Here is a 27,579-nt window from a genome sequence, read left to right as displayed (position 1 = left end):
AGTTGCAAACGCCTGAACCCTAAAGTGTGACAAACTTTGTAAACAAGGTCTAAACCAGGATCTAGACCTTAAACTAAATCAAAACCTTTCAAACAAGTTACATATTCTGAACTACAGCCATTTTACGTAATGCAGGAATAGCGTTTTTTGGTGACTCTGAACTGGTGGCTTTCGCTTACCTTTATTTTTCTTCCTGCTTTTTGACAGCGAGGAGGATGAGGAAGAGGACTGTTGATACGTCTAAAAGAAAAAGAGAGAGTAGAAGAAGAAAGTGTGCTGTCAGTGTGAATCAGTGCCCTTCGTTCGCTGCAAAGGATCACGGGATATAAAAGATGACAGATCTTAGGGAGCCCTGCAGCGAGGAGACAGGGAGGAGACGCACGGGCACAAAGGAAAGCACAGCGATTCTCATTACCTCGTTCCCGCACACAGTTAGCAGACAGACAGAGGGGGAAAGCGACCGGCTCACAGGGGTTTAGCTGCTGTTACACCTCAGAACATGGACTATGGGGAGAGGGCGGGGCAATAGGACATGTAGGTGATACAACAGATAGAAGAGCTCAGGGGATTTCAGTAAAACTTCAGCAATATAAAGGAAAAATAAATCATTAAGGTCATGAACTAGTTTGATTGGCCAGATCTTAAACCCACTGAGAACCTTTGGGATGTGCTGGAGGCTTTGCGCTGTGGTCACACTCTCCCATCATCAATGCAAGACCTTGGTGAAAAATGAATGAAACTCTTGATCTTTTGACATTTCAGAAGCTTAATGAAACAATGTCAAGACGTGGCAGCAGTTTTGAATTAGGTTAGTTGGAGATACACCTTATTAGATACAAAAAGGTCAAAACCCAGGCAGACCAGGGGAAGTAAGCTGTGCATTTACAGAGTTGCATTTCGGCCCCAGACTGAAAGCCTGACCTCTCTGAGCGGGTCGTACGGGTCGGTCAGCAGTTCCTGAGTCACAGTGTCTCACATATGACAGATCTGGAGCCGTGCCATCACAGGCCCAGAGCTCAACGTGGTCCTGGAAACTCACACTGACGGCCATCTGCCCCCTCAGCACGCAAGCGCTGCACAAACCCTCAAAAGCTCAGGGTTTAAGAGAGACAAGGGGCAACACGATCAGAGGCGAGGACACTAGCGCCCTGTGACATGATGGGCATCTCACGCAGGCAAAGACGACATGGAATTTACTCGAAGAAAGCTTGCCACCACTAGATTTGTAACGTAAAATCAAATGACTGATTTAATGCAGTGGTGGAAGAAGTACTGACAGTATATTCAGTAATTAGGTAAAAGTACATGAGCACAGAAGTAAATGTTGGGTTAGTCCTGAGCCTCTGTGACCGAGTGAGATGCCTTTGTGGACCTGACCACCTGGAGGAAACCAGGCTGGCTATCTTCAGGTCTCCTCTGAAACGGTGCAGCACCTCCTGTTTCAAAGCGTGGTGTCCTGCACTGGTCCGCTCTTCCACCTCCTCCCTCCTCTTTCTCCTACGCAACTCCCTCCGCTTCCTACTTCCACAACAGTCTTTCACCACAATGAGGAATGTAATCTGACTTATTCTCCAGTGAACGTATATTAGCCAGAACAATAGGCGGGATGGAGGATTTGTGTGGCTTAGCTGTGGATCTTGCCTGGATACCTCCTTGTTTGTCCCTTTTTTGTTTCCTGTAGTGGCTTTTTTAACGCCTCCACTGTGCTGCAGGTGTGGGGGGCTCTTGGTGCCCCTTCAGTGTTTCAGAAGAAGAAATCTGTAGGTCTCAAATATCTTGAGCTCAGAGCTGTTTGATCACTTAAAAAACAGGGTCCTTCATGGCTAGTATGGACTCCCAGCAGTTAAAAAAAAACAAAAAAAACACTGAAATTCACAGCAAAGATGTACAGAAGTATCCCGGAAAACAATGTGGAACACAGAAGCCACAAATGCAGTTCACCAACTGCACATCAAAAAGAGACCACTGAGAAAAGAATGGAAACTAAAAGTAATACAGACTTAGCAGCTCTGCAGACACCCAGTTTTCTATTTTTCTGTCCTTTTTCTGGTTAAACTTCTGTATTTGTTATTTTTCACTCTTAATGATTACCAAACAAGACAGACTTTTATGAAAGAGAGTCCGCACACTGTGGGGAATACAATTGCAGCTTTTAAATCACTCTCTTGTGGAGGCAAAAGAAAGAAAAATAAGCAAACACCAAAAAACGTGGTAATAAAAACATGGATCGTACTCATGTGCTCTTGGTCTGGTGTAAAATCACAGCGTAAAAGCACGTACATGATAGAGAGAGGCCGGGTCTCGCGGTGGGGAATCCCTCTGAGTTGACTGTAGGACGTAGTGGGAGGGGCTTTGGCTGTGGTGGCTCCGCCTCTTGGCCCGTTTGGCCGTGTCATTGGCTCGTTTCCCCGGTCGCGCCGTGTGAGAGGAGTAATCGTCTGAGCCGGTCCGGTCGTCCACCCCAGAAAGGCCTCCGTAGCGCATCAACGACGCCTCTGTTCGGACAAAGTTGGAATAAAGATTATTTATTGTTCCCTAAGTTGGTGAACCTCAGATTTAATGGAAAATAGTATAAACACTTATCACATTCGTCAGTTTACAAATCATATTCTTCTTTGATTTATCGTCACACTCCATCTTAACATCGTGACATCCCCAAAACCGGGACAAGTTAATTTCCGAGCTGCTCTTGATCTTGTGCAGGTTAATTAAAGCCACATTAGTAAAACGCGAAAGGTCGGCGCGCTCAGATGCGTGACTCCATCGGACAAGTGCAGTTTAGACGAGCCGATATCGACCTTTAACTAATCACAGCCAGGACAAATCAACTGAGAGAGGTGTTAGGAAAATCCACTGATGAGCTAATGGGTGGTATTATTGGAACTGGGATTATCCACTGGCTTTATTAACCGGCTTCCGTTGAAGACACTACGATTTTAAAGAGCGCTAATGGAGGTCAATTCAAACTCTTCTTTTTCAGATTTTGGGCTAGACTGGCATCAAACTGTGCTTTCACCTGGAAACAAACAAAGAAATACTGGAATTGATCATTTTCCATAGATTTATATGGGAATTATAACTTCAAGCAGCCATTTCTAGGGACAACCTTCAACTCAAATTGTATGTAATCTAAAGAAAAAGTTTTTAAAATGATCTCTCGCAGAGTCTCGCCTTAACAATAATTGAGACAGTCCATGACGTGAGGTACACTTGGTGCTGTCATGAGGAAATTAATTTTCTGCATTTGACACATTCTTCCATTGCAGGCAGGAGAAAAAGGCGGCTGCTGAGAAGCGTCTGGACAGTCTTTATCGGATCTTGAGCCAGGATCCTAGTGAGGTACGAGCTGGACTAGCCCCTCTAGTAAATAGTAAAGTATGCTTTTTGGATCACAAGCAGCTGCGAGAAAAACATGAACAAAGATCACTGGGATTCATTCATAATTAATTGTCTTAATTCCCCATTGTGGTATTACCATGTTGTAATTCTCAAGTACCAAACTATGCCTGTACGGTGGAGGTGATAAATTGGAGTTGGCTTCTTGCTAAATTAACCAAGCTCACAGTTTGATAAGAAGAATATAACCCCAGTAACAAACATTTGGATGTGTTGCAGACAATTACTGAAATATTGAAAGCAAAAATGTACCTATAAAGCAAAGGCAGCTGCCAGAGTGAACTTAATCTTGTGCGATGGTGACATATTGTTCAGGATGTTGCCCTTGATGAAAACTTGGAGCCTGTAGCATATTCTGTTGTGACACTGAGCTGCCAAAAAGCTGCCGTTAAGCTATTTACTAAAAGACCGAGGATTAATTGCAGTGTGGACTTTCTGCAAAACCTCCATCGATCTTTCCTTATGATGGCCAAAAGTTATTAAGCCAATATCTGTGTGCATAACACATTGAATTTCTGTATGACTGGTATTTTAATAAACATACTTCCTGTACTTAAGCTGCACACTTTTAAACTTTTGCTCTTTCTCTCTCTGCTCGAAAGGACTCAACTCAACAACCCTCAGCGCCTGACTGTGGCGGCCATCTTGTCGTCAACGGCGGTCCCCTGGTTGCTAGGAGGTTGCTACGTAGCGGTGGAGGAGAGCATCGTCATGGCAACTGCGTGAGTGATTCAGGTGCAGGTCAGGAGGGATGAATGTTGTTTTTATTTTATTTATTTTTTCATTTTCTTGCTTAATTGTCATCCTTTTACTGTCACTTCACAGATTGGCTTTTCATCGCTGCATTAATGGTTAAGTGCAGAGCGGTGATTGTGTTGGAATGTTTTGTAATGTTCTGTATTGAACGGTAAGTCCTTGTCATTGTATTGAGAGCTGCTGGAACAAGTGAATTTCTCCACTGTGGGATCAATAAAGGCTTATCTCTTATTTGTCTTTTTATGTTGCAGCCTGTGTGTCCAAGACAACTTTCCTTCGGGACGAATAAAATAAATCTTGAAATATATACAAAAAGAAGATATCAGTAGAATATTTCCAAATTACAAGTAGCCACGGCAACAAAGTGTCTCATATTTGAAGAAACACTATAGAGCAGCGCAGTGATAGTAAACGATCCAATGCGTCCACCATTTCGAACGTTTTGGTTTATCTGATGCTTGTTACAATGTCTAGTTCTGAAATCCTGGAAATCCTATCTGTATGTAGCAGCACCAGACGATATAGAAGCCAAGTTTAAGGCATAAAGAATATAAATAACCCTCAAACACTTATTCTACCAACCATAATATAATTCATAGCCTTTAAAATTGAACTTATTTCGTCCTTTTTCATATTTTTTTTTTACTCCTTGTTCATGAGATACTTCTATTTACTATTACTTATTTGTAGAGATGCACCGATCCAGCTTTTTTCCATTTTAAGATCAATAAAGTCATATTTGTCATGTCATCTATTGATAAACTAATGAATTAAACAAGGATCACTGGACTTTTCTACACTAATTATCCTTGGGTACATTACATTAAGAAACAACTGATCATTACAAATATGTTAAATCAGTTATTTCTTAAAATAAAAAACAAACACTTGGCTTCAGCAGTGGTTATTTTATTGTATTAAGCTTCTTTAGGTATTTCTATCATAGTTTCTGACCCAACCTTGATTCGTTTTCGTTAGCATTAGCACACACCCGCTAGCTTTAGCATGCTATTGCTAGCGCGGCGATCAAAATACATTTGCGGGTGTGACAACTAAATCAACGATTGAATTCTCCAGGTGCCCATATTGACTTAGATTTAGGTGATAAAAGTTGTTTTTCAGGCGGTGAGAGCCAAAACTTGTATTGGTTCAGTATCGGATATTTGTAGCCGATACCCGATATCGCATTTTTTCCAGAATCGCCTCCGATATCCCATACCAGCATCGGATCCCTACTTATTTGCACATCCAGTTCTTGTTTTGATTTCACATTTTTTATACTGTTTACGCCCCCTGAGTGTTCCCAATAGAGTTCGGGAAATTCCACAGTCACCATGGAGATCCCCCATCTTTGCAGCTGTTAGCATACATTTCCATTGACTAACATTAGCTAAAAACAGTATAAAAGGTGGAGAAAATAGCCGTGGAACAACTGCTGAGTTACTGCTGGTAAATACATCTATCACACTGTGGTGTCCAAGCGTTTTAATGTGAACAATAACTCCAGTATTTTAACTTTTAAAATCTCCATTAGTTTACAATTGCTGCTAATCCCATGACACTTAGCGATATGACATCACATTCCCGAACTCTATAGCTAAGTAAATTTCATCAATAAAGTCCCGTCTTATTGAAGGGTACGGCGCTCACCTCTTCGGCCGTCCCTGTTGAGTTTGGTCGGGTCCTCGTAGTCGCCCACCCAGTTACACTCCACGGGCATGGAGATGGGCCGCAGCCTGCCTGTAAAAGCACAGAGCACGCAACGCCGTAGTCACAAAAGAGAAGAGAAGGAGTCAAATGTAAGGCTGCAGTGTGTGGGGTTATTCAATCATCTCCAAAGCATTGTGTTTCCGCGTGGTCCAATTCAAACGGTGACGGCCTGGTTTGTACCGTCGAGTGAGTAATAGCTTTTGAAGTGAGCGAAATTGCGCTGAACTCGGTCAACCCATCTTTCTATACGGGGATAATAGGCTTCTTAAGACGGCATGTTTTATTTGAGCTGATGGGGCCGTGCCATGTTTTAAATGTTAATAGAATTGCGATCAAATGGTCAATATCAATTATTGCATTGGAGCTTTTTAAATCTGCAGGTCCGAAATAACAGGACCTGGTTTGGAGTTTGGAGGGGAAAATATTATTTATTTATGTATACTTCTTGCCCAGCCCTAATATCTAACAGCCTGCAGAAGCATATGGTCCAATAAAATGTTTTTAAAAAAGGATGGTAATGTATTTTGCCTGATTCCTGGTCCAAATGCTGAGACCTGGAGTGATAAATATACTAGTTAAATCTTGCAATTTGATCATGTTTTCTGTGCTATCACTGCACTTGGCCTGGTCCAGTTGGCAGCGTGGCAGCCTCAGTGGTGGCAGTATGTCCTGGCGTGAACTGGAGCCTCCTACACAGCTGACGTGTTGATCAGGAAAAAGCAAGATGACATTTAGAGATCTGATTATCTTTGGTTTATTCATTAATATTCATCAGTTACTGTTTTGAGACACAGTGTCTCAACAATTATTTCAGTAAATGCCCGAAACAAAAGAACAGCAAGCTATTTATGTTGATTTACCAGGATGATTTGATACTCTTATAAAGTCATGTTTACAAACATTAGTACCCTTTATTTATGGCATAATCTGCAATTCTCATGTGCCATCAAAAATTGTAATTATTTAGATCTTAATGAGTCTTTATAACCATCGTTAACACCAACGTCTGTCAGTTTTTAGTCATGTTATAATGTTCTTCCCCCAGAACAAGCAGGCCTGGAGTTGTGGTTTGTTTCACGCATGTTTGAGAACATTGCTAAATCACAATATCCCCCAGGGTGAACAGATGTCCCAATTTACCCAAGGCAGTCCCGATTTTAAACATTCCTGGTGGACCAAAACATTGCTTTGCCCCACTTTTGTCTGGTCCAATTCCAGGCGTCTCTATTTTCTTTGGAATCAATGTGATACAGAGATTGTCATTGTCAGTGGGAGAGCACAAGAGCATCTGTGGAAACACAGCTCCGTGCATTTCTGCAGAGAAGACAGACATGTCTCAGGTCTGTGATGGGCAGCTGTAAACTTTGAGGACATTGACAACAGCTGAGCAGAGGCAGAGAAACTCCAAATGCCTCAGAGCTGCAACTTCAGCCGTCTCACTAATGACCTGCTGAAACAGCCGTCTTCTCTTAGCTCGCACATTACAACGGCGCTACATTTAGCAGTGAATTGAGAAGGAAACACTTGTTTAATACATTCAAACCACACCCTGGTGAAGGCGTCTTAGCTACAAAATTACAAGAAGCTTCGTGGATTGTGCCAGACAGGGGCGGATCTAGAAAAAAAATAACGGGGTGGCAAGCAGGGTCAGGGATAATTTCTGGGGAGGCAACACATTTTACAATGACGAATGCTACTTTTGCTTGATCGCAAGGCAATTTGTCCGTTTAGATGCAGGCTGAGCCTCCTCCAAATTAAACACAAATAGTAGCATTGTTCAGTAAAATTGGAACTTTTGTTATAAAAACTAAAATGAATCATCATCAATAAATCATCATCTTTGGAGCCACAGGAGTTGGCACCTGCCGGGGGGGGGCAGCTGCCACCCCTCTAGATCCGCCCCTGGTGCCAGATGACGTTTATCGAAGTGACAGCTGGATTCTTTTACTGCAAAAAAGTGTGCAGCAATGACTCTAATGGCAAAGCAGGAAGACCAATAACCGAGAGGTTGCAGTTTGAATCCAGGTGCAGACTATTGTGTCCTTGGGCAAGACACTTCAGCCCTGCCTGTTTCTTAATGTAGTGTATGAGCGAGTAGTTGGTGGTGGTCAGAGGGGTCAATGTGGCTACAACAGTAACTTGTCACTCAGACTTGTATAGCACAATACAAGAGTGTAAGAGCGTAATACATTCAATGAGGGAGATGGACTAAACATGTTGGATTACAGAAACATGCCCGAATGAAACAAAACACAGAAAAAACTCCAGGTACGTTTTTTAATGAGGATGTAGCATTATAACATTAGGTACAGTCTCAAAAACATTCATTTGCGTTTTGTTTATAGTCCGGACCTCTTCACCAAACTGGATGACAATGTGAGTTTGCAGCTCTGGTCCTACCATAAGTGGGCGTGGTGCAGTAGACCGGCTCGTCGTCCTCTCGCCGCCGAGACTCCTGGTCCAGGAAGGAGTTCGGAGAGTCCGAGCGCTTAGCAACACTGAGGGTGCCATGGTTACGGGAGGACTCGTCTCCGGACTCATCTCTATGGCAACAGCAGATGCACATCAAAGACACACCATCTGGAAATCACTTTCATCCGCGGTTCCCATTTACAGGCGAGAGTTAAGTCTAAAAACTAGTCGACAAGACACTGGTGAATAGAACAGACTGTGTTTTGATCATTCTTGGCTGAACATTAATATTTGGTAAAGGTAATGTTTGCAAGAAGCACTCTTAGCGGCACTAAAAAAAGGCACTACAGCTGGACTTGGTTTGCTTTACCCTGCATGTAAGCAAGCACACGTTTCACTGTGTTGGAGATGCAAATCCTCATTTGAAAGCCAAGAACCTCCAGAGTTTTAACTACTGGAGGTCTGTACCAGCACTAATAAGAACTGAATTTGAGACTGTGCTGGGCTTGTGGAAGTAAGATTGAGTCCCTTTATGTTCATTTCCAAACTGGTTTAAGCCATATCAGGCAACAGCAAGTGTGGGTCTCATTCTGCTCATAGAGAACCACTTTTTGTAACTGTAAATAAATCAACATTACGTCATGTTTATTATATATTTGCAAAACAATCTAACATACCCTACTTTCACTGATTATTTTGAGGTAATTCATATATTTTGACATACTAATTAGAATAATAGGTTCTAAATACGGTTCATTGGTGCTATCACTGTTTCAACAGGAAATTGAGGGACTGATATACATCATTTTACACTCAACAGCAGTGGTTCCCAAGACTTTTAGTCCCGCGTACCCCTTTACTTGTTTCTTTATACTCCAAGTACCCCATACAGAGGATCCTGCCAACTAGTGTCCAACTAAACAAAGATTATTCAGTATTCAGTAGAGTGTTGTGTTCAAAATATAGCTGAAATACTCTTTTTAATCTGAAATAATTCCAAGTACCCCCTGCTATGTGCCAAAGTACCCCCCCCCGGAGTACCCCTAAATCAGTGAAACACTGCACAGAACAGTATAGACTTTGTACCTGGGCTGGTATGGTTCGTTGGGGGGTGGGGGGATGAACAGGTCCTGGAGGGCAGAGCTCTTGGTGGGCGTCCCAGAGGGCGTCCCTGAACTGCTGCCTGGACTCCTGGTGGGCTGTGAACAAGAAAGTACACGAGCAAATTCACTTAAGATGAGCAATGTTTACTCCAGCTTGCTCCTTTTTTTTTTTTTTTTGCTTCGTGGGTTGCCACTGAACCATGTGATTTTTGCAGCTTTTCGTGCCAGATGCTCGCAGCCAAACTGCATCACTAAAGGAGGCAATGTGTGTGTCTTGGCCAAGGGGGTTAAAGCATAATAACTTTTTTATAAGGCCATTATTATAAGAAAGGAATTGCTTGACTTAGAAGAAGAGGATTTCAAAAGTCGAAAGTTTACTTAATAGTCCATTGTTCATTCGGGTTTCTTCTTGCACACACCAGTAAACAAAACAACACAAAAACAACAGAACGCACAATTTTCTACATGAAATGCCTTTGTATTTTATGCCAAATGTGATTTAGGCCTGCATCATTGCACTGAATGAAATGAGGGAAAACTATTTAGACGGCAATTCAATCTGAAACAATGCTTGGGCAATGACTAATGAAGTGGAATAGCCAAACAAATTACACATTACAGTTTAGGAAAACAAACTAGTGTGGCGCCTCGGTGAGAAATTGAAAGTAAAATTGTTACCAAAACGCTGACAATAATAATGGAAAAGGCGTGAGGGTTTTTTCGTGCTCATTCTGTATCACTGCATGAAGTGTTAGTCATATATCCATGTGTCATCCCCCAATTGGGTCACAGAAATGATCTCAAAAATAGGAAAAAGTGGGAACTAGTTTTGTTTTCTGTCTTGTCATTGCTTCATCCATCTGTGGTGCATCTTCCTCTGTCAAACCAACTGCCTACTCCTTGGTATGTCTCAAGGTTTCTTGGTAGCATAGCCTGCACTTAGTAATATCTTGATTAGAAGCGGTGTTATGGTAACCCATAATAATACATAGCCATACGCTACTTTACAAAGGGATCAAATATGGCACTGTGGATTTTCTATGCAGGCAGATTGACGGCACATTCGGCCATAGTTTCTCAGGATTTCTACAGTAAAAGGGATTGAGTAGTGCACAGGTAGAGAACATGATGAGGAATAATAATACAATTTCATTTTCATCTATTCATTTATTTGCATGGAACAATGCATTTCAATGAACAAATAACTCTATAAATTAGTGGTGGGACTCGATTAAAGTTCATATCATTTTTAAGGGGTTGTATTTGTAGAGGTATATGTTAGATGCTTCTTAGTATTTTCCTACAATTGATATATTTTTTTAAGTGGACATGTGAGGCTTCAAAGACAAGAGCATTTGATTTATTTTGGAGAATGATCTTTTTAAATAAGTTTATGTCGGCTTTACCGTGTGAACAAGTTTGACAGTAAAATTGTTTTAGGCTTTACACGGTGCTCGTCCCCAAGTGTCTGTCTTATGTAATTAATTGATCATAATTAATCGGAAAAAGTCCCGGCCCTACTATAAATATGCCCAATTTAGTTCAGAGCTAATTTCCCTCCGCAGTGCCATGGGGTAAAAACATATGACAAAATGACAATTCTGTCGCCTGAAAAGGGATTACTAAAATCCACAAGTACAACTTAAAGGGACTAGATGGAATTTAAAAATGTTAATATTATTTATTTTCCACCCCCTACATACTCCTACAGTGTCCTAATGTGAAGAATGAGCCCAAACCTATTCACCACAACTGCTGCTAAAAGCCTGCACTGTCACTCAAGAAGTTTGTTTTGGGCCGAAATACCAACTATTTCCATCGTCCTTAACATAGAGACTGCAGTTATGCATAAGACCTGAGGTGGCAGTAGTGTGTAAAAAAATGACAACTTCCATAGTCCCTTTAAGTATAACTTAACTTATGCTATTTCATCCTTTATTTAAAGGGACTATACACAGTTCAAAAATTGTAACATTTTCTAATTTCCTCCCCCTACATGTTCCAACAATGTCCTAATGTGTAGGACGAGCTCAGACCTGTTCACCACAACTGCCTCTAAAATCCTGCACTGTCACTCTGAAAGTTGTTATTTTGGGTCCGAAGCGCCGTCATGCACGAGCTTAATATAGAAGGTGCAGTTACACGTATGACCTGAGGTGGCAGTAGTGAGTATAAAATGGCTAACTTGCATCTAGCCCCTTTAACTAGGAAAGTCCCACTGAGATCAAGAATCTAATTCCCAGGGTAGTCCTGGCCCTAAACGGGAACAGCACAAAAATTCAAAACAATTACAACAGCATTAATACTACACTTAAAACTTTAAATACTTAAAAGCCAGAGCATTCACAAGGCAGGATAGTCTTAAACTGTTCAATGGTAATAAGGTTGTCCACACACAATGCTTTCTGTGCCTCATTCCAAACGCACGGTGGACAGTAGGAAGCCTGGGGAAAATGGGGTAGGGTATGCCGTCTGCCATCACCATTTGGGTGGTCCACAGTGCTATATATGTGTATACTTTTTGTGGTTGGATTGGGGGGGTAACTTAAGATTCACTTCAGAATCTGCAAATCAACACAAAAGGACAATAGAGCGCTGTGAGGTCATGTGACACTCATTAACCGTACCTGGAGCGCGAGGGGTTTCCAGCGCATGTTCTTGAGGAGCGCAGGGGCGGAGCTGAGCGTGCTCTGTGGGCGCTTCTTCAGGGTCAGGGACACCACGCCTTTGTCCGCTCTGAGCGATCCCACCAGGTTACGCAGCTGCCAGCCCACCTGCCAAGAGAAGAGGGATGGATGGATTCTTAAATGTCGAGAACATAAAGCAGGGGTAGGCAAGTTTGCATCACGGAGGGACGATTTTCATCATTGCTAAAACATCAAGGGCCGAATCTCACCATTGTAGCCATTGTACTATGTTTTTACATCAATGGCTCTAAAGTGGTCCCGCTCCGAGACCCGCCATTACCTTAATGACAAGCTGCGACCCAAATAAAACTGTAATTTGTCATATCGTATAAAATATTGTATTTACCACTCATGTTTTTATTGAACAAGCCATACATTAGCTTTAAAGACTGAAATTATGATCAAAACAACCCAATAATATTTATTTTAACAAACTCCAGTGTGTTTCTGTGTAGTTTTCAGTCAAATATTGAAAAAAAAAAGTTCCCTATAGGCACGCAACCCACTTTTGAGTCCCGACCCACCAGTTGAGAATCACTATATATGACCAAGTGGGATGTTCTGCAAGGACATTTAAAAAATACACTATAAAAAGACACTATTTCTCGCATTTTTACAATGGTAATGGGTATTTGATCTCTTATTTGCATAATAATATCTCTAAAAGATCGTACTGGGGGCCAGAGGTTCTGTGCTGGAGGGCTGGATTTGGCCCCTGGGCCTGACGTTGCCTACCCCTGATATAAAGGATGTATACAATGGTTTCCTGATAACACACTATGTTTCTTTTCGGGTTGCGGTTTGTCACGATACTTTAAAGGTGGGTGCCCAGGCTCCACTGTCTTAAACAACAAACTTTTAAGATGAGACATATCAGCGACTAAAATGCATACGCAGAGAAGCAGAAGGCTGGATAATGGTCCCCACAGGCATAACAGATTTGACATTGTGTGCTTGAAAACACCATTATCTCGCTCCATCATCGCTGCAGTGGTAAAGTAGTTAAAGAGGAGGGAGTTGTTTGCAGGCGGCCTTTTGAAGTCGGTCCACGTCGTGATTGGACTGAGCTGGTTTGAGCCTTCTGTGCAGCGCGAGTGGGAGCGGAGGTGGTGGAAAGACTATCTATAGCCTTTAATGTGATGTAACCTTCCCCCAGTTTAAAAACAAGCGCATCTCATCTCCATCTCGTATATTTAGACGCAGAACAATGAGGCCAAGCTAAACTAAACTGTAAACAAACAAAGGGAAAATGTGTCAAGGATTGAAAGGTATTTCTGTTGAACTTTTCTACAACTTTGTGAGATGTGGCGCATGGACTTTCACATTGTTGTAAACAGAGGTGAGTGCAAACAGCAGTACAGCTCTATAGTGCACTAATAGTATATTCTTATAAGTAATCATCGATTCACACATGCATACACAAGTGTACGCAGAATCTTAAGTTCTTTTTCTTCATCGATATTGCAAATGAAAAAAGAAAACGAGTAAAAGCTATAGTTATATTCGTAAAAGCTATTTAATGGCTAATATTGGCTCCTGAACATAGACAAGAAACAACTTTTAAAATTAACAAACATAATAATTGTCCTTTTGTTACTGAATTGGCTACCGTATAAAAACAAAACAAAACAAAACATAGGTCTAGTCTATGGCAATGTTATCTTATCTGGCCATGTTTAAATAAAGGCTTTATATTATCTCTACTTTTGGAGTGACTCAGTTTGTTTGATTTTTTGCTGAAACGGATCCCTGCACTGAAGAGCACCCAAAAGACCAAGTTTATACAACTTTTTTACATCCAAGTAGCACTCCAGCCTCCCATTTTTTTCTGCAATAGGTCTAGTCTAGTCTCTGCCACCTCTGGGTGAAAACAAAAGGAGAGTTAGCATGGCGGCAGATAGCTGCTGAATAAAACATGTGTATTTTGCTCTCACAATCTAGGGAATCACATTGTAGGCTGCATACATTTTATTTATACAACATAAAAACATAAAAGGGACAGAATAAACCCAACCCAAAGTTGAGATTGTAATTTTGATATTTGACTGATTGCAGAGTCCTAATTTTTAGGGTTATACTTGTTTTAGAAGTAGCTTGGGCATAGTTTAATTTGTGATGTGTTTTAGACCTAGTTCAGCTCAAGTTTTGACCTGTCTTGGATGTGGTGCTACCTGGAAAGCATATTTTCTACAAAATCAAAAGTATCTCAAATGTGATTGGTGGACCAAAAGATTATTTAGATTTAGGCTATATCCACACAAAGACAAAACGCTTATATTTTCAGAAACTTTGTAAGCACAAAGCCAGCTTAGTAAATGTGTGCGTCCACTTGGGTCGACTCAGGTCTGTGAAACAATTCATCTTCCAGGCCTGTGAGGCGCTGTGACGCTAACACAGATAATAGAACAAGATGTAGAGGGCGCATGTGCAGTAAACTTTTGTGGAATGTAAACAGTGAAAATGAAACTGATTCAAGGATTTATGATCTACAGAAGAGACGAGGAGGTGAGTTTATTCTTCAGACGTAACGGGACTAAAGCAGAAAAACCTGTCAGTGACTTTTACTGTCAGTCCAAAAACACAGACTGAGTTGTGCTATTGTCACCTGTGGCTTGTGGACTGCAGTGGAGCAAAGGGGAGTGGAGTAAAACCATCATAGATCCATGAGTAAAACTCATTATAAGGTCAGTACGTAGATTATGGATCACAGACACCACTCTGGAGCTGTGATGTCATCGTTTTAGTAAAGGTTGTGGAGACGTTGTGACAACGGCGCCACGTAAACGTCGTTTTGAGATCTTTCCACTCTGGGACCTAGTTTACAAAATGTTCGTTTACAGACCCCCAAAACACCGGGCTCGTATGGACGATACACTGGATTGATAAAAGATATTTGCGTTTGGTCCTCAGCTTGACTTCGTGTGGACAGGGCCTTACTTCAAAGCCATTTTCCCTTTGCCTGGCACAGCCACGTTTCAGATCGTCGGTCCAGAATGCAGATCAGCTGCATGTGGCCGCTCCTGCTGTGTTTTCATATGTGATGCATTGATTATAGCAGCAAGCCAGTGTTCACATTTTACTGTTATGCTTTGGTTTATCACTGAAATCCTTATTTAAATAAATATTGGATGAGTGTAAAACGCAGCATGCTTTTCAATCGTCAGCCAATTAATTGTGTTATTAGCATTCGACAAGTATACATCTCTTCAATTATTTACAAAGGCAAATGGTAATCATCGAGTATTATGTAAGCATTGAATAAATGGTTATGTATTATGAATGTTCTTTGGTTATATGCATGCAACAGGACATGTGTGACATTGGCCACCCATATGTGCAGCAGTCAATAATCACATCCATGTAACAGTCCTTCTTTTAATGAATGAACTTTATCTAAAAATGCTGATTAAATGTCACTCTAACATCCTCCTAAGTGAACACAGACGCTCCTCGATTGTTCACATGTAAAACACTTAAGTACCGTGAGCTTTTTTGACACATTAGAGCAGGAGAGTAGCCATCTATACTCGAAGTACAAGCGTCATATGAAAACACCCACCACAGTTTGGTGATTGACCTGAATGACTTCATCTCCCGCGTGGATCTTCTTACAGCGATCCGCCGGCGACTGGAGACACAAAACAGCAGAGACAGGCACAGAAGTCAGACACAGGGAAATCAATCTGAATTTATCGATCCAAACGCGCAGCAGTGTGGAAGTTTAACAACACGGCCTCAGCAGCAGTGGTAGCCTCCCCCTATGGAATTTAATATGCTTTTATGGACACATAGGCTGTAGCTGGTGCGGCGAGTATTGACCAAATAAATCGAAACTGCGTCACATCTCGGCAAATACACTTGAACAGAAGGTTGGGGGGAAATACCTGCTGTCAGTAGTGTTAAACATTTATGCATAGCTGGAAGGTTCCCGCTTGTAAAATGGACAGCAGTTTAGATACTTTTGGCAACATGTACTATCCTATTAAACTCTTAAAGGCACAGGCCACCGTTTTTCCAAACTGAGATATGTTCTTACCTGAGCTTAGATGAATTGATACAAACCTGTCTGGTCTTTGTGCCCGTGGAAGAGCTTGGTCACTTCTATCTTCACCCCGTTTGGGGCCATAGGAATACATTGAGAGAGGCCAAATGCTAACAACATCTTTGGTCTATTTCCGTGACTGAGGGCACGCACAAAGACCAGACAGGTACGCATCAACTCGTCTAAGCTCAGGTAAGAACATATCTCAGTATGGAAACACAGTGGCCTGTTCCTTTAACACCCGGCTTGTGACATGTTTTAATCACACAGATCATGCACATCATTTCAGAAACTATAAGGTCTTAGCTTTCAAATGAGGCTGGAAACAAAAACATGACAAATGAAAACAGGTAAAAAAAAATTAAAAAAACATACGACCAAAACACGAGAAAAAGGGACGAAAAAGCAATGAAAAAATCACTAAAAAGTGGTGAATATGCAACAAAAACACAACAAAAAAGCATAAAAACGCATAAAAATAAACAACAATAACTTGACCAAAAAAAGGGACAAAAACGCTGATGAATGAAAATTGATGAATAATCAACAAAGATGTGACAGTTTTGTAGGCTTTAGCTTTCAAATAAGGCATTACTCTGGTCTATTGGCTGCAAGCTCCAGTCGCAAAGAGGTTAATTGCTTTTGGGACTTTCTCAGTTAGTTTAGGCTATATTATACAGTATTATTATTGGCTCGGGACTTTCCTTCTTTCCTTCTTTCTATCTTTCTTTCTTTCTAGGAATCTATCTATCTATGATGCAATAAAATCCAGAGAATATACTGTATATCAGAGCACTTCCACAGTAAACGAATAAATTAAACAGAATATAACTAAACTGTGCTACATGAATATTAATGTTATGTTTATTCATGTTATTGAAATATAACACCATTGCTCTAAAAAAAAACAAAGTAAAGTAATGTTGGCACCCATTCCATTTGGTCATAAGCAGCGGTCTTAAAGGCCTTATATGCTGCATCTGATGAGTCATCCACACTTTTGTGAGGATTGTGATAAAGGATTAAGCGGGTTTATGTGGATCTCTGTCCAACTGTGATAGAGGGTGTTTTTGTTTACTTCTGGATCTTTGAAAGGACTAGCAAAATGTGAGCGTGTTACTTTTCTTGCTTAACATGAAACCTACATAGGATTAAATTTGCAAATGGCCAAACTTGTAAAAAGTGGTAAGAGCAAGCAGCAGACACACCATCACTGCTCTCACTTTTCTTTTCTGACTACCGTATTTTCCGGACTATATGTCGCCGTGGCAACTACCTGTTCATGGAGGCGTAACTGCACCGTTGACAAGCCTCTCCCGGCAGCAGGTTTTTCAAGCACTCATTTGCGAACTCGTTCCTCTTGCTGTGCCCATCTTAGCTTTTAGCCTTTAGCTTTTTTTGTTTTCCTCATTGCAAGTTTCTCGCTCACTCCAAACTTTCTTTCTGCAGCTCGAGTACCGTTTTCTTACCCCCCACTTTCACTGAGTGCATTTTCTCCAGTTTAACCCACATCTAAAAGCTTCTCGACTGGAGAGCAACAGTGTAAACACCTCATTTGAAAGCTAAGGCCTACACAACCTTTTTGTCGCTTAGTCACCGTGTTTTCATCACATTTTTTTAGCGTTTTTGTTTTGTTTGTGTCACATTTGCATCACTTTTTTTGGTCACTTTTTCATTGCGATTTAATCCTTGTTTTCGTTGCTATTTTGACGCGTTTTTTCTTCTGGGAGCTTTTAGATTTGGGTAACGCCGACCTGCTTGGTTCAGGCAGGGGTTAAAAGAATCTTCAGGGCAACACTTTATTTTACCCTTGAAACACTGTACTAGGGCTGCACAATATATCGCGAAAAAAATCGTATCGCGATATTAGCTGATGCAATATCCGTATCGCCAGAAGCCACAATATATCGCAACATCACCATAGCCTTCATCTGACTGAGATTGACCCATTTTTTTTGCAAGTCATGTGTAAAAGTTCAGTTTTAGTGTAACATTTACTAGCCTTGTTAAATTCTACCCTTGTTTTGGTCCTGATGGGGTGTTTTTTAAGTCTTCTTTTGACACAATTTGCTGGAAAAATGGAACATATCGTGTTTAGTGAAATATCGCAATAATACCGTTATCCCGATATTGCACAGCAGTATCGCATATCGCAAGTCACTTCAATATCATGCAGCCCTACACTGTACCTAACTAAATTTAGTACAGTGTAATGGGCTCTGTAACAATGTGTAATAACTTGTACCTATGGGTTAGATACACAATGGGATAATATGTATTTGCAGACATAATTCTAGCTCTAACCTCTTACATTATGCACTTACAAAGTTCTAATACAAGTTATTCCATTATGTACGTACTACAGGTACAAGCTATTACAGATTGTTACAGAGCACAGTACATTATACTAAATTTAGTTAGGTTCAATGAATCAAGGTAGTATAAAGTGATACCAAACAAACATTGTGTATTTTGATATTTAAGTCGCACCTGACAACAAGTCGCACCCCAAGCCAAACTATGAACAAAAGTGCGACTTATAGTCCGGAAAATACGGTACTTTTCAGAAATTGTAGATGCTGCCATATTTGTTTCTGTCGTTGATGTTTTCCCTCTGTTTTGGTCAATTCCTCCAGCGTCCTCTGATGAACGTTCTGCAGTATGGCTTTAAGTTGTGAAACATAAAAATTACTGCTGCTGGGGTACAAATGCATCATAAATTCCTAAATAATGCATAATAGGACTGTAAAGGCTCCTTACCCCTTCTGTGGTCCCGGTGATCACATGCAAACCATCGTATGTCGACTTGATGTACATTCCCTGAAACCGAAAAGCACAAAGCGAAAGTTCAGGGCCATTACATCTTTTCTCATGCAAATTTCAAAGCTCTTGTTTACCCTTCGTTTTGTCCCTGTCCATTTTAATGGCCTATATAAATGCACGGGGGGGAAAAAACAGCGCAGCGATTGAGTCCATTGAATTAATTTCTGGACGGGAGAGCACAGTATTTGAGGGCTGACTATGTGGCCAGAATGCAATTTGCTTTGAGAAATTTCTATGGAAATGATGCTTTGATAAAAGACAAAGACGTGTGCGCTGAAAGAAAGTAGATAATCATCACAGAGGGAGGAAGAATAGGCTGGTCCACAACACTCTACAAATTGATGTCATAATTTCAGATGGAGGGCAGGGGCACATTCAAAGCAAAGGGTAGCTCATGTTGAATCTTTTGGAGCCACAAAGTTGCGATTTTTATCTTGAAGTCATTTCAACTTGCAACAATCTGCACTTTATGACCGGTCCCAGTAGGACATACAGAGAATCCAGGACAACTTATTGGTTCAGAGATATAAGAACAGTTACCAGGCCTTCCGAGGGTTTGATGCTGGTGAGGTGGACCAGCTCCAGGTGGGCCGACTGAGAAACCACAGGGTCTGAAGACACGCACACGATATGCTCGCACACCTCCGACAGGGTTTTGCACTGGAGAAAGAAAGAGAACGTTAGTCCAAAGTAAACTCTACACAATAGATATACTATATAAAGTACTTAAAAGCTCTAGCTATATAATCTGAATTCTAATGCAAGGCAATATTTTGTAACACTGGGTTACAAAGATATACTTTTTGTAAGGAGTCTAACATTTTTGTAACGCAGAATCTGAAAATGACGTCCATTTTAATCATTACCATTGTTATTTTCATATGAACCTGAATGTTACAGTCGCCTAGAGCAGGGGTTCCCAAACTTTTCAGGCCACGGCCCCCAAAATCACTCAACCTACAACTCGGGACCCCGCCTCTGTAAAATGTAATGAGCATTTATAATTATTTAAGTTACAGAACATTTAAAATCTGCTCTAATGGGACTAGACCAGGGGGTGTCAAGCATACATCCCGAGATGATTTAATCCGGCCCCTGCCATCTAGAGTATAAATTCTAGAGCATGTCCAAAAAAATAAGTCTTTCGGCCATTCCTGTGCGGAGTTATGATTTTTTTAAAGAATAACCAGAATGCTCATTCTAGCAGCAGAGGGCACTGACATAATAAGAGCTCAGGATATGAACAACACATTATATAGCCACGTGGTAAATGGACAGTCTGCTCCAGGGCGGCTGTGGCTTCAATAACAGGTTACCACCATCGAGAGTCAATGACTAATGACTACTATGTAGTACTTTATGGAACTTGTGACACAGGCTTGTAAAGTGCAATACAAGTGTAAGCCATTGTTATTATTGAAGCTACAGTCAAGTGGGGCCTTTGACCAATTCACAGCTTATTATTATTAATTTATTGGAAAAATGTTCTCTATTATTTGCGGCCTGCGATCCAAAATGAGTTTGACACACCTGGACTAGACGGAGGATAATGTATTTTCTACACCCTAATGTGTAGAATGAGCCAAGACCTATTTACCACAACTGCCTCTCAAATCCTGCACTGTCACTCAAAAGGTGTTACTTCGGGACCAAAGTTCCTTCATGCATGAACTTAATATAGAAACTGGAGTTCCGCGTAAGAGTATAAAGTTGACCATGGTGCCGTTCAAAAAAGACAATCATGGCATAAGAGGACAATTTGAACAGTAAAAGTCAACTTCCAAACTAGCTAAATGCCAAAGAGAACATACGGGTCCCGTAGCGTATGGCGATCACAGACCAGCAGAGAATTGACTTTTACAGCAGCAAATGACAGGATTGCCACAAACAAAAACAGAGTGCGATGTGACAGACGGCGAACCAAACACACTGGCACCATCTTCCCACAAGTCATGAATCTAGTCCCTTTAACGTTATTTTGGAAACTGTATTTTCATATTTGGCTTAATTTCACTTAAAGGGATGATACGGAGTTTAAAAATGTCCTAATGTGTAGAATAAGCTCAGATCAGTTCACCACAACTGCCTTTATAATCCTGCACTGTCTCTCAAAAAGGTGTTCATTCGGGTCAGAAGTGCCGTCATGCACGAGCTTAATATAGAGACTGCAGTTACACGTATGACCTGAGGTGGCAGTAGTGAGTATAAAATGGCCAACTTGCATCTAGCCCCTTTAAGATCACTAAAATATGCTGTTTTCAATCAAAAATACATCAAACTCCATGTTAAAAAAAAAGGAAAGAAATACTGTCTCAAAATCATCTTGCGAGCCCCACTTCAGTGTCCCGTGACCCTGACCCCCACTTTGGGAACCACTGTCACTGTCCTGGAGCACCTTTCAAATCTTAACAGTTATTACAGCAATAAAAGCTATTGTCAAAACCTAATTTTCCTGCATTTACCGCCTCATACCTCCCTTCAGTGATGTGGATCTAATGTATTCCAATGCAACGCCTCGCTGTTGTTCATACAGTATGTCTCTATCCCCGTATCGTTCACACATAATGGTTCATCATGTCACATCAGTCATACGTCACGCCTTGGTGTTACTACGGATACAGTCATTTTCACACAGGCCTTTGATAAACGCATTAGTCCCATCTGTCGCCGCTCGGTCGGGTTCATCAAAGCACCTTGTAACCTGATTGGTTTGGGGACCATGTCGACACCAACTCTACAAGTCTTATTATAGTCATTAGTTGTACACTTAATATGGCCACTTTTAAATACCTTCCTTTGGCCGTTTTGACTAAGTCCAAGAGGAAGTTAGGCTCATTACCGCCACCTTGTTGCATGAAAGCCCTTGATGTTCCGAGGTTGTCTTAACTATAATAAACTTGTCAGCCTTGTTCATAGAAATAAGTATCCTGCATGAGTATCAACAGCTGGCAGAGGAAGCTGCACTCACCACATGAAGGATCTTGTTTTCGGTCTCGAACACTGTACAGTCCTGTGGGAGAAGCAAACATTTAAATAATGAAGCACCGTCAGAGCATCCTCATGTGTCTTCGCACATAACAAAACTAATTTGACTCATATGATTTGCATAACATTGTAGATTCCTGGTCTTAAAAATCCAGATTAAATTGTCAGTGTGCATTTAAAACACATCTAGGACAATTAACACATTGAGTGCCAAAAACAGATAAATTAATTACGGAACAATACACTCTAATACACTTTATGTGTGATTTTGGTAGCTCTGTGATGAACAGAAGTGAAATAAATGATGATTAAAAACTTGTGAAAAGTCACGATCTGGACATTTTATATATTAGGGGGCGTGGTGTTGCGTAGCGAACAGCTGTAAAGCCGACACTTCTCTCTCGCTCTCTGGAGTGCCTTTGACAAAGTAGGGCGGCTTCCCATGTGCAGATCGAAACAGTTGAGATTTTAACGTTTCTCTGAGTTTTTAAAGGGTCAAAATCGGTCCAAGGACGGCTGAGAAACATCCGGGTTAAGCCTATCGAGTCTATCTACACGCAGTGTTTCAAAGTGTGTCGACATGTTGTCGTTGAAAATTGACTTGAAATGAATATATTTAGGCATTTGCCTCTTCCCATTACGTGAATGTCAGTCCAGAGAGGAGAGAGGAGGAGAGAGGAGGAGAGAGGAGGAGAGAGGAGGAGAGAGGAGGAGAGAGGAGGAGAGAGGAGGAGAGAGGAGTTAATCAGAAAGGAGAGTGTTGCATAAAACCCCCGTTATCTTCGAATATAGAAAATAATAAGTGATTTTGATCAAAACTAACCTCTGTTTAGCTTAGGATTTCTCAGGAACCGATAAATCAGCACGTAGAATTAAACTGTTCACCTACTCACCTAGCTTAGAGTCTCAGCTTTCAAACGAGCCATAGCATGTGTCCAGAGCTATAACATAGAATATGCTGTGGTGCTACAAATATCATGAAAAACGGTCTGGATTGTTGGCACTCAACAGCTACATCCCAAAAACGGCGCGGCCTCAATGTGTTAACATGTGAGAGACAGTCCGAAAAAGCTCCACGCATTTCAGAATTTCAGATATTCTAGAGGCACACTCTATGCATTGAAGCTTAATGTCATTTTATGTTTAAAAATAAAATTAAAAAAAGCACTTTATGCATAAAAACGGCCAAAAGTGCAGAATTCCCTGTGACATAATCTAAAGCCATGTTTAAATTGATGGTTTTATTTTGTTGATAGTGTTTATTATTTATAAAGCAGTTTTCACCTGCAACGTCTCACCTTAAGTAACTTGTTTACCTTAATAAATGCGGATTTCCATCTTTAAATATTGTAATGAGATTTGTAATTCTTCCTACTATATCATTCACTGCGATCACACACCATCGAAATGCACTGGCTGCTCTATACCTTCAGCTATTTCCTTTACCGCCCACTCAAGCAGACACTTTATAAATGTTTTATTTATGTTTTATTTATACACATGCCAGTCACATAAAGGAGACAGTAAGCACGCAAATAGCGCAAGGATCTCGCTGAAGGATCTACTCCGGCTGCTGCAGTTCGCCCACACACGCTGCTCTTCTGGGGATACTATAAACCACTGCAGTGCTTCAAGGCTCACGAGCATCAACAGGGCTGTGCTCTGTCAAAACTCTTTATTCATTATTAGTTATTAATTAAGCTCCATTTTTATTTGACATGTTGTAAACAGTGTCTTGACCAACTGATTGATTTAGCCACTTTCAGTTCCGTTTTGTCCTTGAGTATAGTGTTAAAGCAGACAAAAAAACAAAAAAAAACCTTTGTTCAATGTTCTTCTAATTACAAAGCCTTTTTATCGATCAAGGACCAGCAGCTATGTGTCGTTGTTTACATTACCGTGACTGTGTTGCTCCTGGTAAGTTGTGAAACAGGCTTATAAACTCGTGTTAGGAAAGGTAGGAATGAGTTTGGATGACCACAATTAACATGCTGGTGTTTTGATCACTTTTTTGCCCCACACTCTTTAATACTGGCATTATACTGGCATACAGTGTCTGCCTATATTGGTGTATGAATGAGAGAGTGAATGGGTGACTGGTTCCTCACTGTAAAGCGCTTTGGGCCTGATAAAGTTAGAAAAGTGCTATATAAGTTGAGTCCATTTGCCATTAGAGCCTGACCATCGATATATTTGGGAACTGGACAGTGTTTAACTCACAGTGGGAGAAACGCTGTAAACTTTATGCCCCTCCTCTTTCAAAGTTTGTAAACAAAAGAAACCAGGGTCTTTAAATTAATTGGTTTCATTCTTTCTCTCTTTCTATTTGCTTGCTTGATTCTTGTTTTTGCCGATTATTGTGACTTTCCATTCATAATATAAGACGTTGTTAACATTGCAAGCAGTTGTGACTATAGGGCTGGATACCAGTGGTTAAATTATACCAGTTTGGTATAAGAAAAAAAAAAGGTTTCGGTACTACTGGTATCAAATATCAGAAGCGGGTACCGAAAAGAAATATAAAATCTTTAAATTCAAGTTGTGTTGCTGTTGGTCATCAAAATGTAAAAGAAAAGTTTAAAAAAAGTGTTGGAGGAAAATTGGGAGAAAAAAACGCGTTGGAAAAATTGGGGGGGAAAGTGGGAAAATAGGAGGAAAATTGGGGGGTAAATATTTGAAAATTTGGGGAAAAATTGGGAAAACTTATATGGGAAAAAATCATGAGGAAAAAGATAGATGTCAGGAAAATTGGGGGGAAAACATGTTGAAAAATTGGGGGGAAAAGTTGGAAAATAGGAGTAAAATTGGGGGGGAAAACTGGAAACATTTGGGGAAAAATTGGAAAAATTTGGGGAAAAATTTGGGAAAAAAATATGAAAACAAAAGGAAAAACTAAAAAAGGGGAAAAAATATTGAAAAATTGGGGGAAAAACATGTAGAAAGACTGGGGTGAAATTGAAAAACTGGTTAAAAGGGGGGGAATAAGAAAAGCTTGGAAAGTGTTTTTCTGACCTTTTGTAGTTATAGGGAGTTTCTTTGTTGTTTCACCTGTATCGTTCAGGTATCGGTATCGAAAACCAAATGTCATTAAAGCACCAATATCGAAAAAATGTTTACGATACCCAGCCCTAGTTGTGACCCCAGTCCCCTTACATAGTAACAGTTAGTGTGAATGTACATATACTGCATAATAGGACCATACATCAGGACATAAAAGCTAACTGGCTTTAAAACTATAAGAAGGGCTACATTAAAGGTTGAATTTGTATTAAATATATAGATCAAATGGAAGCACCTCTTGGCTAAGCAATGTCTAAATCTAAATATCCAAATCCTTAAGCACTTGTTGGAGCCACAAACCACCAGGAGTTAGTGAATGCCGTTTAAGTTTATTTTCCCATGATTTTATGAGCACTTATCGTGAGTAGAAATGTTTATGTCGACCACACGAAGTCCCCTAATCTTAATACGAGCTGTGTTTTTGATGCAGCCATTGCTATAAAAGATAAGTATCCAATATCCTTTGCCCAGTGAGGAGGCGGCACTCACCTGCTGTACAATGGTGGTGAGCTCGAGGCAGAGCTGAATGACATTATTTCGAGTTACGGAGTAGTCGGCCACAGCGGCGAACGGAGACCTGCAGAGGACAGATAACACAAGGGAGCGAGTGAGACTGTTATACTGCGCTATTAGATAAACCTCAAGAGGAGATGGACAGGGCACAAGCTGGAAAAACAGACATGAGATAGACTCGGCGGGATCAAGAGCACGGCAGCATGATTTTGGTTTAGTTTCAGTCCATGCACATTAAGCTATGAACGTTAGATAAACTCTATATAGGGTACTTTTGTCTTGGTTTCACACAAAGCCCGCTTTTTCGGTGTTTTCTATGTGACACTTGGATCGGGTTGCCAGGTCTGTGGTATTCCAGTGAAATTGAATGGCTTATTGAGGGTTCCCAAGAGTGACGCAAGCTGTCAGAGCAGTTTTCCATGTAAATCATATTAATTATAGCCCAATTATTCACAGAAATGTCGACTTTGTATGACAAATCCAAGAACTTTAGAGCTGTGATTATATGACTTTATTGTCATTATACAACTGTGCAACAACATCAGTCCTCTACATTTGACCCAACAGGGAGAGAAAGATCAAAATACGTTGGAAATGACTGTGTATGTCCATGGGTTTCAGACTTTTGGACCCCACTTTTGGTCCCTCAGGCCCCCCAGTATGATTTTGAGAAATATTATTATGTAAATAAGGGATCAAATGCGAGAAATAGTGTCTTCTTCTCGTGTATTTTTTAAATGTCCTAGCAGAACATCCCACTTGGTCATATATAATGTAAAACAGTGATTCTCAACTGGTGGGTCGGGACTCAAACGTGGGTCGTGTGCCAGTAGGGAACTTTTTTTCCAATATTTTCCATCTGAAACTACACGGAAACACACTGGAGTTTGTTAAAATTAATATGGGTTTTGATCATAATTTCAGTCTTAAAAGCAAATCTACGGCTTGTTCATTAAAAACATGAGTGGAAAATACAATATTTTATACGCTATCTGACAAATTACAGTTTTATTTGGGTCGCAGCTTGTCATTAAGGTAATGGCGGGTCTCGGAGCCGGACCACTTTAGAACGACTGATGCAAAACATTGGCATTTGCAGAAAAGGGTTCTTAACTTGAAGCTACAATGGTGAGGTTTGGCCCTTGGTGTTTTGGCAATGATGAAAATCGGCCCTCCGTGACACAAACTTGCCTACCCCTATAGTTTCTCCGATGTATATGAACAGAGGAATATACTGTAGGTAACTCATCAGTCTCAACTAGGGAACATAGGGCTGAACCCAGTCCAAACCAGGTCTAACCCAGAACAAGTCCTAACTTCATGCTATAATACATGGTAATGTAGCATAGCTGTATTATGCATTTGTCCAGAGTGACTGCTCAATAGCATTAAATTGGACTCTAGCTATGAACTTAAAATATCACCACTTAGATTGCAGTGGAGCTATAGACAGCCATTAAATCACAATGGCACAAATCAGTAAGTCACAATCAAGTAAAACAGGCTCTAAATCTTGATATTGATTGCATATTATATAGACCACTTTCATTTCCAACCAAATCCACATTAGAGACAAACTGCACTTGATGATCCTCCTTCATTCAATGTTGGAGATTTGTCTCTAATAAAATGACATATTGAGCACATTTCCGCACACTTGAAGGTTGAGGGCAGTTAACGGGCCACTGGGGCAGAGTTTGACGTCTGTTTTATTTAAGTGAGGCTTTGTAGAGCTGGATCACTGTCCCGAAGGAGGAGGAGGAGCTGCAAACTGGACCAGGGAAGTGGGACAGCCTGGGTTTGGGAGCAGGCAGCGAGAGGGGGCTTGTGTTGGATTTTTGATAAGCAAGCAAACTTTAAATTAGGCATGTACAATTGTGGATGAATATGTGTGATTTTCTTAGGAAGACACATACTGGTGAAGCAAGCACCTATACAGGAGACCATTTTTGGACTGCACTGATCTAACACTTATTTAAAAATCCCAACACCTCAGTAGGAAATCTCACCATGTTGTTTAGAAAGACATATTGGCTTGTCTTTTACATTTTTTAACATTCAATTTGCCACCACCGAATCACCACCGATCTGC

At 40.8% G+C, this 27,579-nt stretch overlaps 1 protein-coding gene across 3 annotated transcripts in view; it reads right to left on the bottom strand.

The window, feature by feature from the left end:
- cnksr2a (connector enhancer of kinase suppressor of Ras 2a) overlaps positions 1–27,579 on the bottom strand; it is a gene marked incomplete at its 3' end in the record, with an annotated part of 107,643 nt that overhangs the window by 47,423 nt on the left and 32,641 nt on the right. For all 3 annotated transcript variants that reach the window (XM_079576564.1, XM_079576566.1, XM_079576565.1), the window contains exons 4-14: positions 25,464–25,551; positions 21,898–21,939; positions 19,470–19,589; positions 18,867–18,926; positions 15,624–15,692; positions 12,005–12,151; positions 9,361–9,473; positions 8,263–8,405; positions 5,803–5,892; positions 2,281–2,495; positions 180–240 (exon numbers count right to left, since the gene is read on the bottom strand). In XM_079576564.1, the coding sequence (XP_079432690.1) occupies positions 180–240; positions 2,281–2,495; positions 5,803–5,892; positions 8,263–8,405; positions 9,361–9,473; positions 12,005–12,151; positions 15,624–15,692; positions 18,867–18,926; positions 19,470–19,589; positions 21,898–21,939; positions 25,464–25,551 (1,148 nt within the window). The remainder of the gene's footprint in view (positions 1–179; positions 241–2,280; positions 2,496–5,802; positions 5,893–8,262; positions 8,406–9,360; positions 9,474–12,004; positions 12,152–15,623; positions 15,693–18,866; positions 18,927–19,469; positions 19,590–21,897; positions 21,940–25,463; positions 25,552–27,579) is intronic.

The sequence above is a fragment of the Gobius niger genome (assembly GCF_951799975.1).
Source record: "Gobius niger genome assembly, chromosome: 18".
Lineage (NCBI taxonomy): Eukaryota > Metazoa > Chordata > Actinopteri > Gobiiformes > Gobiidae > Gobius > Gobius niger.
This window is presented reverse-complemented; position numbering and strand designations above follow the sequence as displayed.